Below are 12,410 nucleotides of genomic sequence, written 5' to 3'. Positions count from 1 at the left end.
TAAATTAAAGTCTATACTTTTTTTAACTTTTGATTTGATAAAATTGATTAACTAAATTCTAACTAAAAATTACTTTTTGATTACACAATTGCTAAATATCGTCAAAGTAAAATAGTATTTACTTTTTTTTTTAAATTAACAAAAAATAATTGTTAAAATTATAACTATTTTTAAGAATGTTTTACGATGACATAAACAACAAAAAACTTTTAGAAGTAGTGTAAAGCTTTACTTGTGTTTATTAATACTATAATTTGAGTATTATAAAACAGTCAACCTTACATGTAATAGATCATTATTATTTTTCTTTTTTCCATAAGTACATAATTACAACTAGTTAATAACATAATAAATATAATTTAAAATTTACAAACATTAGAAAAAATTTAAAATGTTTAAACTATAGATAAAATACAAAGTTATACATATTTACAAAACTTTATTAGAAGCAAATGCAACATATTAACTGTTGTGAGAGCTGATAACTTTAAAGTAAAAAAAAAATACTGATCTTTTTTCAAACATTAAGTATAGTTTGAAAAGTTGGAGCTAAACTTAAAAGCAAATAACAGAATGGAAAATAACAGTCATTTTATAAATTAAGTACTAAGTAGAGTTATGGGTGTTTAGGAATAATTCTTTATTTGAAAATAATAAGTTTATACCATTTTACCGAATTCAAAGTTTTAACTTTAAAACTATTGTTTAGTTCTATGAAAAAGATTTACATTTCTTTCCGCTTTTCTTAAAATTTTCTCTTCACAAAACTTAAAATTTTGTAAAAAAATACAAACCTTTGGTCTTTCCTTCGGTTCAGCTTCGGTCCCACACAGGAGAAAGTCCTTCTGTAAAAAAAAAAAAAAATTAAATGAATTAATGTCCAAAATTCCATATAACCATAACGTATAAAGTGCTATTACTAAAAATTAACAACAAAGGTTTTATTTATAATTTATGTAATTAAAACATACCATTTTAAAATAAATTATAAAACTTTCATTTAAAAAGTTTGTAAGAACTCTGTTAGAGTCAGTTCAGGTTTTATCTTTATTAATGAACTTTTGAAGTATATTTAAGTATTCCTTATAAATTATTTTTAATTAATATGTTTCGTAAAAAAAGAAGCAAAGTTAGACAAAGTTCAAAAACTTTTAATTTTATTAACTTAAATCTAAGTGCTATACAACTTGACTTTAGATTTAAATAATAAATAAGATAGGCAAAAAAATAATTTACTCCCAAAAGCAGCATTGTTGAAAACACAAAAAAATAAGTAGTAAGGTAAAGCAATTATCATCATTCTATTACCTTGATATTTTTTTAAATAGTTAATAAGTTTATATTAAAGAATTAAAACACCTTTAAGTTTTCATTTAATAGTGCATGATTTTTTTCAGTACACCAAGTTACATAAAATAATGCCTAGCTGCAGCACCACCGTCACTACTCCGACCGGAAAGTTCACCTACCACAAGGAAATGGTGTCTTACTGCGAAGCCAAGAAAAGATGTGCTGACAAGGGGGAGATTCTGGCTCCGCTGACCAACTTAGATGACGTGGATGCGCTGAGGAGCGTGGCGGACAGGTACAACAAAGAGTGCCAGTTCCACTACGGCGCTCACGAGTACCACATCGGGTTGGACGTGAGCTGGTGCGGGGAAAAACAGTACAATATTTTCACTAACAACGTCGTCTGGAACGAGACCTTGCACGGAGACTTGTACGATTGGAGGCCGTTAAGCAGGACGAAAGGCGCGAGCTACGCCAGGCTCTTTGCGCCTTCGCGGAAGCTGTTTGTTGTCCGCATAATTGCGCCAATGGCGAGATACATTTGCCTGAAGCCGAGTTCGACTGCAGCAGAGCCTCTTGTGAAGAGAAATGATTTTGGTTATGAGAATTTTAGTGTGTTTTATGCGGGAGGAGCGCTAATGGTTGCTTTAGTTGGTTTAGTGCTTGTAATGAAAGTACAAAAGCAAAATAATGAAGTGCTGATTTTGAAAAAAGAAAATGAATGCCTTAAAAACAGAATGAATAACTTCTCCGGAGATTTTTAGTGGAAAGGAAGGCCTTATTTTACTTTCTAACTTTAAACTCATGGGTATTACTTGACATTAAGATTAAATTTCAAATAAAAAAACTAGTTTTTTTTTAATAGTTAAAAATTAACTAAAGGAGTTAGAAATGTTATCTTAAGTTTTACAATACCTTTTTTAAATAGAAACTATACAATTTTTTATAACATAACATCAAAATTTAAATATAAAACTTTATGAAAAAAAAGAACATTTAAATTTAACTAAAATTCAAATATATACTTTACTCCGTACTAGTTATTTTGTAATATGAAAATATATCTCTTATTTTTTAACTAAGATTTACTTTATAGATTTATAGTAGTGAGATTTTAAAATGGTCTTTGAAAACAAAGAAGTGTAAAGAGTAGTTGTTGTTGTATAATTTAAAGATAATTACCAATAAAATCGTGCTTTATTTAACCTACATATGTCAGTAAGTTACAACTAACTTATAGCAAAACAAATATAGCATAAATCAGAGTTTTCAAAAACGGCGATATCGATTTTATTAACTTCTTATTACTTATTATTTCTTATAGACCAAAAGGGGTGGAGTGGTGGATATCTAACATTTAAACTGTCTTAAATTTTAGATGTTATCTACCAATTTTCGGACGCTACTCGATGTTTTATCCTGAGATGAGTTTTAAACACAAATAACCGATTAGATAAGTAAGATTTTTAGAATCAAACATAAATTGTTTAGAATAAAAAAACAAGTGCTTCGGACAGAGATTCTTAAGTTGGATGATAAAGCGTTCTTAGGAAAAGTTTTGGCAGTCAGGGAGCTATAACTAGTAAGGTGGCAAAAGATTTAATGTGTAATATTCTTGATAAGGGGCGATATTTTACAAAAGATAGAGACAATTTTTTATTTTTAATAGGAGCAATTATAAAAATATTTTTTTGTAACTCTTGCTTAAATGTTTTATCTGTTTTTATTTGAATCAATACAGTATACTATGCCACTTTTTGTTTAACTTATATGTATTATAGTCTAATTATATTTAACTATATTGTAATTATTTTATTTTGATGAAATGAAGTATAATTATATGTTTTTTTTTATAATATAATGCAATATAAAAGAACTTGGTAAATAATAAAAATAATAAGAAAGATTTATAATATTGTAGTGTGAGCAGTCTAAGGTAGTGTTGTTATAGAATTTTCTTATACTGTTTACATAATTTAGCAGCAATGTGTTATACAAGGAATTAAAATAATAAAGTTATGTAATCTATGAGTATATACGTTCACTGCACAGCCTAAGCCAGCGGTTATGAAAAAATATTTAAAAATTTAGGTTTGAAATTTATCTTTGAAAGTAATTGTCATTGTAGAAACCTAAAAGTTAAAATATTTTTATTTTTTGAATGACTTAAAAGAACTATTTTTTTTTGTTATTCAGTGAAATCAAAAATTATCGAAAATATCTTCAAATACTGAAATTATTTTTTATGTATAAATATTTATATGCGAACAATTCATAACATAATTCTCCAATAAAAGTTTGTTTTTGCACGTTTTTTAACTATTGCATATTTTTAAGAACAATTAAAGTCAATGTTCAACTAAGAAACATTAAAAGAAACTGTTTTGAAATCTAAGTAAGTTTCATAATAAATAAACTTTCCGATAAAAAGTAACTTTATTTAACCACAAAATAATGTTTTAGACCTTGTCAAATACAAATAAAAGCAACCTGATTAAAAATAAAAAGAATTTTTAGTCTAAAGAAAATAACTTGAGTAGGAAAATTTTACAGTTAGTGTTTATGAAAAAACTTTAACAATCTAAATAGTCTAAAAATAATTTAAGTTAAATTAAGTTTTTTGGGTAGAAAACAATTTATAATGCAAAAGAACATATTATTATTGTTTATAGACAGTTTTAAGTTGTATATTACGTGTACTTTTAATTTAAAGGTAGGTATCAAAGTTCAAAAGTTAATTAAAAGGAGAAAAATCAATTCAAAATTTTAAATTTTATCATCAAAACAAGGTTTAGCTCGCTTGAACCTATTCAAACGAGATCATCAGTTGAATAAAATCTGTAAAAAAATCTACAATAACATGCAAGAAGGTATTAGGCTAAACTTGAAATAAAAAAATTAAAAAAAAAAAACTAAAACTAAAAACTAAATAAAAATCTAAATAAAACATATACTTTAAAGTTATTAATATAGTAAAATCTTAATGTTATTAGGTTAGTTTACCTTAAATTTTGAACAACTTAAGCTACTTAATAATATCATAATCTTAAAACTCAAACAAATAAATAAGTATAGTAACATTTTAGTAGTTTTTTAAAATTTGTTAACAACTAAAAAGAAAACAACTCTTCTATTAAAGCATTAAGCTGAATTTACTTGTTTAAAAAGTTTAACTATTGTATTGTGACGTAAATATATAATATGTTTTTAAAATCTAATGGCGTTGCGCATTCGAAAATTTGAAATTGGTTTTAATATTTGTTTGTGCAAATCAAGATAGTGATGTGCTTATCAAAAATATTCTTCAATTTTAAAATAAATCTTTTTAAAATGTACACATGAACATATTATTTATTTCCTTTTATTTAAAGAAGTTCTCGCGTCAGCGTTTGCTATTTCCATCTTTTCATTGGTGCAGGTCATGCAGATTCTCTGCGGATTCTTTATTTGCCCGATGAGGTGTTAAATTTTCCATTTAATATTGTAATTAGTATTATTGTGTTTTAGATTTCAAATATATTAGGACAGCTCGGTTCAGTTTTCCTTGTAAACTTTCATATTACTATTATGGCCATACCACCTTGTTTTAAAAGTTCTACCCGTGCTCCCACATATTCCCTTATTTCTTTCTTTGTCGTAACCGTAGCTTTATAGATTATGTTCTTGGTTAGGCATTTGTTTTTAAGCGGGCATAGGTTCTTGTTTCTACAATTACAGAGTGACTCTTCTGTGTTAGTATTTCTAGTTTTTTCTATATTATTTAGGTTTTTTTATTGTGTACTTGAATAAAAATTTTTATATTGCTCATACAACTATACGCCAATCTACAGTTGTTCTTATTAATTAACTTTTTCGGACTTTTTTTTTTGTTTAAAATGCTTGCTGTTTAATTCAAGAAATATTTTTCCTATATTTTTTTTTACTGATTCGCAAAATGGTGGGTTGAAATATATTTTTTTTCTTGGTCTGTTTTTTTTCTTTTTGTTAAAATCTTCCTTTTAAGTCAGTTTGTGTTTAAAATTTTATTTCTTTAAAGCGTTTTGATATGTGCATATATTTTGATCAAAAATATTTCTGTTTTTGGATAATTTAATCAGTCAATTTTCTGTCATTGCCGGTAAATTCTTTTTAATGATATTAGGATGATTGGAGTTTCTATTGATGTATCTAATTTCTGTTTTTTCTTTTTTGTACAGCTTAAATAAATTGTTTGAAAGGTCTAATTTTATGTCTAGAAGTTGCATATTGTACCATCGGTATCTATCGTAATTTTAAAACCAATGTCTCTGAATTTTTTTTTTGTTTTTTTCTTTTTGTTTTCTAAAACTTGATTGATTTTGGTTGGATAATTGCAAGGCCGTCGTCTCTATATAAGCCGATCTATTTAATATCATAAAGAGATTCAAGCTTGCTCAATGCATATAGTCCGACTAGATCGCATAACTCGGCACCAAAGAATGAGCCCATGGGAACATCGAATAGATTGTGTTGTCTTTTTTGATCCAGGTTTTTTTGTTAAAATTGTTTTACATGTGTGCTTTATTAATTTAACGTCCCTGTCTTCTATTGTAGTGTATTTTTTTGCAAAGTTTATAGCGTTAATCAAATGGTTTTCAGTAACACTAGGGTAGAAATTCATAGTATTTAAATTTCTAAAGCATTTTTTTTGATTTATTTTGGACATTATTGAACCATTCGATTACCTCAAATAAGTTTTTCCACTGGACCAATCTTGACGCGTATCTTATATTCGTCACAGTTTTTTCTAAGATGTTTTTACTTATCCTCCAAAGTTCATTTTTTTCTGGGTTTAATAGTCTGCACTTAACATTGAGAGGGAATTGTTTCTTATGATCCTTTACTGTGATAGAGACGTCCGAGGTTTGAGAACTTGGGTATTTTTTTGTTTTTTATTTTCTGTCCGTAATTATTTCTTGGGACTCGGCATTTTTTTGTTGGATTAAGTTTTCGTTTGTAACTTTATAAGTTTTAGTTACGTTAAAGTTTATTCAAAATTATACAAAACAGAAAACGCTTGGTGATTTTAAGAATAACCGGTGAAATTTCATTTTTACTTTTAATAAAATAACTTATATTGAAAAAATTAAATTGTTTTCAACTTCACACTTTTAAAAGTTCTAACATTTTAAACTTCCAATTTCTATATATATGTAGTATATATATGTATATATATTTATATGATTCCTAGACAAGACATTAAATTGCATCCATTGTTGTGTACGACTCGATAACCGAAAGATTTTTTTGTATACTAGGTTTGTACACTAAAACTTTTGAGCGCTTTTTATTTGCTAATTGAATAACCTAGTACTTGTTATTATTAAATATTTATAAAAAGAGATAGACTTTTAAAAGAAGTTTAAGGTACCAGTACATATTTTAAACAAAATTTTATTTAAGAAAATAGACTGTTTTACTAGTCATGAAGTCCAAACATAAAGATGTTAAACTAGAAATATGTGAGATTTATTATGTTATAAAAATAATCAGCTTTAAAGTAGAAATATTAAATTGAACAAAAGATCAGAATTGTTATAACTAACCTACTTTTTTGAAAACTAGTAAGAGTTTAAACCTTATAAACATAAAATTTAATATCAACAATATAAATTAAGCATCAAAAAAATTAACTAAAATTCCAGCTGTACTCTTTGTAGAAAAAGTGAGATTACCAAACTAAAATAAAGTTTAACATCAAAAAAATAAACTAAATGTCTTCGATTATTTCCAAGACTTATCTTATTTTTAATTCAAAAAATTTAGAGCAGTTATGCAATTTTTTATAAAGTGTACTTTAGAACTGATTAGTTTAATAACGCTATAGTGCTTTTAAGTTCGTTGTTTAGTGTATTTATGTTTTTATTTTCTATAAAATGTTTTCTTTGAATTTTTTCTGATTTTCTTGAATTTTTAGGTTTCATAGACTAGTGAAACAATATACAAAAGTCTAGTATTTATATTTGTTTTCTGTACGTACTTTACTAAAAAAAAATTATAAGTTATGTAATTACATAGAACTATTATTTTTTGATATACTAATTTAGTGGTCGGCACGGTGTACACTGGTGCACACTAGTGTACATGGAATTTTTTTGGGGTGCACGAAATTTTTAGGGTACACGAAAGTCATTTAGGGGTGCACGAAATTTTGAGATTTCACAAAACTTTTTTTTTGTCTTATTATTATGTTTTTTTAGTTTATGCGACATAGTTAAATATTTAAGTTAAATTTAGCCCTGGTGTTTAATTTAGATTTTAGTTTATTGGCCATTTTACTCTCATTAACTATTTTGGTATTAAAAGTCACATATCAATCTTTATTAACTAGTTTAACATCTTTTTGTTATTTTTTGAAAATCTAAATAACAATAAAAAGCTCGAAATTGATTTTATACACTTTTATGATGAAATTAACCAAATTTTTCAATCAAAAGTTTTGACATATTTATTGGACTTTAAATAAACTAAATATTTAAAAAAAAAAGTTTAAAAAAGCGTCAGGCAAGTATTTTCAAAATTTTGATTTCAGTTAACTAACAAAGTATTTGATTTTTTTTAAATGTAGCTGTTAAGTTTTAATACTTAAGTTGATTTAAAATCTCATGATTACACGTATAAAGATTTACTTCTACACTTTTTTAATGAAGATATTTATAAAATTATCAATTACTTTTTTTATAGTTTAAAACTATAAAGGTTAAGTAGACTTGGCAGTTAATTTATTTTTTTATTGTGTCTCACTTTGTTTTATGCACAAGCGTTTACTTTGTACGATTATTTAAATTGTGTTGCCAGTTTTCGCTTTAAACGACAATTGTAATTACATCCAAAGAAAACTCAAAACTTTACTTTTTTGAATAACAGAAATGTATATTGCTGTAATTTTCACTTAAAACTAAAGCATTTTTTAGTTAAAAGTTAACTTTTATAATAAATAAGAGTCCAAAAAAATTTATAGTACACTGATCGATTTTTTTATTTATATACTAAAGCTATATTTAACTAAACGAGGGTGAAAAGTATAGATTATAATAAAAATTGATTCTATAAAACTATGTACATAACTAAAAAAGATTGTTAATAAACATAAATCTCAACATTTTTATAAACAATTAGTCCCAAACAGCATATAAACAAAAATATTTTTATTGAAAAAAATAAACGCATAATTAATTAACTTTTAAAGTTTAAACAATTTTAACCAAATAAGTTTTTAGAAACCAATAAAGATAATCGTAAAAAAACCATGTTAAGTCTAGTTCGTTCCTTTCAAGTCAATTATCAGCTTTTACTATTAAAATGTATTTAAAAAATTATTAGTCGAGTTTTTTAAACTATATTGAACGATTACGTTCAAACTTTGAGTTTTTTGATTTTTAACACAAAAAATTTTGACGGTTAATTTCAAACTATAATGCTAGTATTCAAGCTTTTAAAAAAATTTTCTATTTTAAAACTTTAAAAAATAAATATTTTATTAGAGAACTAGTAATACTTCAATAGTAAGACTAGTTTTGAATTCGTTGTTTTAAGAAAAACTTAAATTTTTTTTTGAAGTCTAAAGTAATATTTTTTGTTATTGTATAAAGGTTAGACTGTAAAAGTTTAAAGAAGATAACTTGACAAATGTAGGAGGAGGTAGATTCTAAAATAAATAACCTTTTTTTGATGTTTTGGTTTTCCCTTCTCATGAGGAACCTATTATGCGGCGCGATTTTGACCACTTATATCTCAAAAACTTTTTTGAGTTTTTTAAATGGTAAAAAGCAGTAATTTTTAGCATAGTAAAAACTCTATAATTAGATTAACTTGTAAAAAAACATGGCTAACCCCCTATGGCCTTAACTAAAAAGACAGTTATAAGTTGGTATATATTTTATTGGCGAAATTAAGGTAGGTAAGATATATTCTTTAATGAATAATGTTTGTTATGATAACTTTTGTGAAAAATTTGTTTTAAGAAAGTAATGGATAAATCTGTAGAATCTTAGAAAAAAAAAAACATATAAGAATAAAGAATAGGTAAGAAAACTTTGTGTAGGCTTGAACTCTCGTTTATCTTTTTTTTTATCTTTATAAAATTAACCTAAATTTTTTATTCAGAAAAAAAAACTTTTTTTGTTATTTTTGTAAAAAATATTTCGTTTTAAAACTTAATCGCTATTATATAAAATAAAGCATATGTTATAAAGCACTTTGTAGTAAATTAATAGCAACAAAGTTTCATGCTTAACATTTTAAGAATAGGAACAGAAAAATTACAAAAACTACCCATAAACTATTTAAGTTTGTAACAAGTACAAAGGGTTTTAAAATGACTTAGTAGATTAAACTTTTTATAGTGTATTCAAAAAAAATTAAAAATTTAGAATTGTTATTAGCTAGTCGAAGTTTTTAGTAACTAATTTCTTAATATTACAAGTTAATTTTTAATATTACAAAACACCTTGTTTTTGTATGTATGGTGTTGTTATTATTTCAATTAGTTAATGTTCGTAAAATCAACCGAAATTTTGAGAAAAATACAAAACACTTGCGCGGAACTTATTGCTGCAATTTTTTAACGTATTACATACTTAAATTATACTGACAAAGTTGCTTTCATCGCAAAGTCCTTCGTGACAACATCCAAGGTATCACCAAGCCTGCTATTTGCCGATTGATTCGACGAGGCGGTGTCAAGCGTATTTCATATTTGATCTACGAAGAAACTCGTGGTGTGCTGAAAGTATTCTTGGAAAAAGTTGTTCGTGATGCAGTCACTTACACTGAGCATGCCAAGCGTAAGACTGTAACCGCATTGGATGTTGTATACGCATTGAAGCGTCAAGGACGTACTTTGTACGGATTTGGAGGTTGATTATACCAAAAATCTCGGCATTTTAAGAGCCACCTAAGTTATTAAACACAATTAAAAAATTTAAACAAATCTATAACTTTATAAAACTCCAAAAGAGACAAAAATAGGTTAATCTAGTTAGGATTTGTTTTTAACTTTTGACATATTTAAAATGTATACATTTACTACTCAAATTTTATCAACCTTACAGAACTATGTGTATTATTTTTAAATAGAACCAACAAGAAAAAGTTCTTAAGTTCAACATTTACTATTAAATAGATAGTTATATTGCAACCGTTTCTTTTATTTTATTTATTAATGTCATATTCATTTTAAACTTTTTTTTTTTTAAGCTTCTAAATTAAAGCTTTTACTTTTCTCATTCTACTAAGAGTTATAATACCTAAGTTTTAATTAAAATAAAATGACTAATAAAAGTTGTGAAACTTTGTCAGAAAGCAACAACTTTTCTACTAAGTAGAAATTGAAAAAAAAATCCATCAAAGTTTATTGCTTTTTAAATTAATATATACATACTCTAATATTTAAATTTAAATTTAATTTACAACAAACTACCTTGTTATTAAAAAAAAACACTAGCAACAAATAAAAAGTTTCCGCAATCATTTAGAAAAAAGCTAGAAAAAATCAAAAGATGCAAATGATGATCTGGACAGTATCTTAAAATCGCTGATTTATGAACTCGCTTCACTGATTCAGCAGCTTTTTCGTCTCCTTCGATTTTGTAATCTGGATTGAGAAATCACATAAAAAATTTCGATAGATGGTATTGACTAATAAACTTTTATAAAAAACTTGAAGGTAGAACATGTTAAAATAAACCTTTATCTATGTGCAGTACAAGTTGTGAATTAAATTTTGAGTACGTATGTCTGTTAAGCTATAAAATATTTTATAATATAATGATAATGTTAAAAATATAGATAACTTATGTTTGATATTTTGATACACAAACTGTAACTAATAGTTCAAGTAAAAAATGTATTTTACTTAAAAATTTACGCATTTTTTTCTAGCAACTAAAATCATCCATAAAATAGTACATCAACAATTTTCAATAGATTTGAAAACCTATAAATTTCTAATTATTGTTTTAATTTTTTTTTAAACTTAAACTAGGGGTGTATCGGTAAAAACTGACTTGGTAAACTAGTTCAACAAAGTTTTCACCAATGTATGTTTTTTAAATTAATTCACGTTCAGTATGTAGCAGTGGCGTAGCGTTGTATTTTGGTCAGGGGGTGCGCAAAATTTTTTCTCAAAAAATCCCCTAAACTCAAACTTTAGTAATTAGCTATGAAAAGATCTTTTTATAAGTAGTATAATTGAAATGAATTCGTTAAGTAAAATAAATTTGAAGTAACTGTTTGTTACTTTAAAGTTTTTTAGTTAAAATAATGCTTTTTGAATTTAGTTTATCTGATTGTATTTGTTTAAAATAAAAATCACAAACAAAGTTCATTGCCGACACGCTTTTTCTTGTATGTTTACAAAAATAAAGATCAGAAAACTAGCTGTAGTCTAAACCTTTATTGTAGCATAAAAAAAACTTGTAAAATTGTTTAATTTTCCTTTTTGCGTGACGTATTTTTGTAAACTTTTTGTAGAAAAATCTGCCATAAGGTTATACTCTTGCGGTGCACTACATTAATTGCGTGCTTTTTGAGTCTAAATTCTTATGAAGTTCATAAAGTTATAAAATTTTTCCTTATGAATATTTTCATCAACATCGGTGCGCATTTTCGCTTACGCACTGAATCAGTATATTGAGTAATTTCCCTAACTTGTCACTAATCGGTATTCAAAGTTTCGTTTAACTTTTCGAATACTAGATAAACATAGTTGAAAAAGACAAATTAAGCATGAAAAATAAACAATAAAGGATTAAGATATCTTTTTTTTAATTTCTTTTCTTTTTTTGGGTGGCACGCATGCGCCAGTGTCCCTCCCGACGCTACGCCCCTGGTATGCAGTTTTCTGCGTGTTTGTCGGTTTTTGCACCTTTTAGTTTGTTTTCCTGAAATAATAAATAAAATATTTTTTAAATCTGTAGTTTTCTTTTGTTTTAACTCTTTTGGTTAAAAAAAAACATTATAAATATAAAGTTGTAAAAAAGTTAGTAGAATTTATTATGAATTTGCACTAATGTATTTTGAATTATAGTATACATATAAGATAAAAAATAACTCTGTCTTCGTTTTTTTAAGAGAAAGTTAATCTGACAAAACATTTTTAT

The 12,410-nt window shown here is 25.7% G+C and overlaps 1 protein-coding gene across 1 annotated transcript; it reads left to right on the top strand.

The window, feature by feature from the left end:
• The first annotated feature begins 4,150 nt into the window (after positions 1 to 4,150).
• LOC145842864 (histone H4-like) lies at positions 4,151 to 10,171 on the top strand. Its single transcript, XM_082950342.1, has 3 exons — positions 4,151 to 4,160; positions 4,662 to 4,749; positions 9,907 to 10,171. Exons 1-3 carry the CDS (start codon positions 4,151 to 4,153, stop codon positions 10,169 to 10,171), a joined length of 363 nt encoding a protein of 120 aa, XP_082806468.1.
• Positions 10,172 to 12,410: the final 2,239 nt, after the last annotated feature.

Source organism: Thalia democratica, chromosome 8, assembly GCF_965202585.1.
Source record: "Thalia democratica chromosome 8, ktThaDemo2.hap1.1, whole genome shotgun sequence".
Classification (NCBI taxonomy): Eukaryota; Metazoa; Chordata; class Thaliacea; order Salpida; family Salpidae; genus Thalia; species Thalia democratica.
This window is presented reverse-complemented; position numbering and strand designations above follow the sequence as displayed.

Bases quoted from the DNA above. Each gene is read 5' to 3' on its own strand.
- LOC145842864 (XM_082950342.1), top strand. The intron at 4,750-9,906 runs GTGTTAAATTTT...ATACTGACAAAG, and splicing joins TTCTTTATTTGCCCGATGAG to TTGCTTTCATCGCAAAGTCC.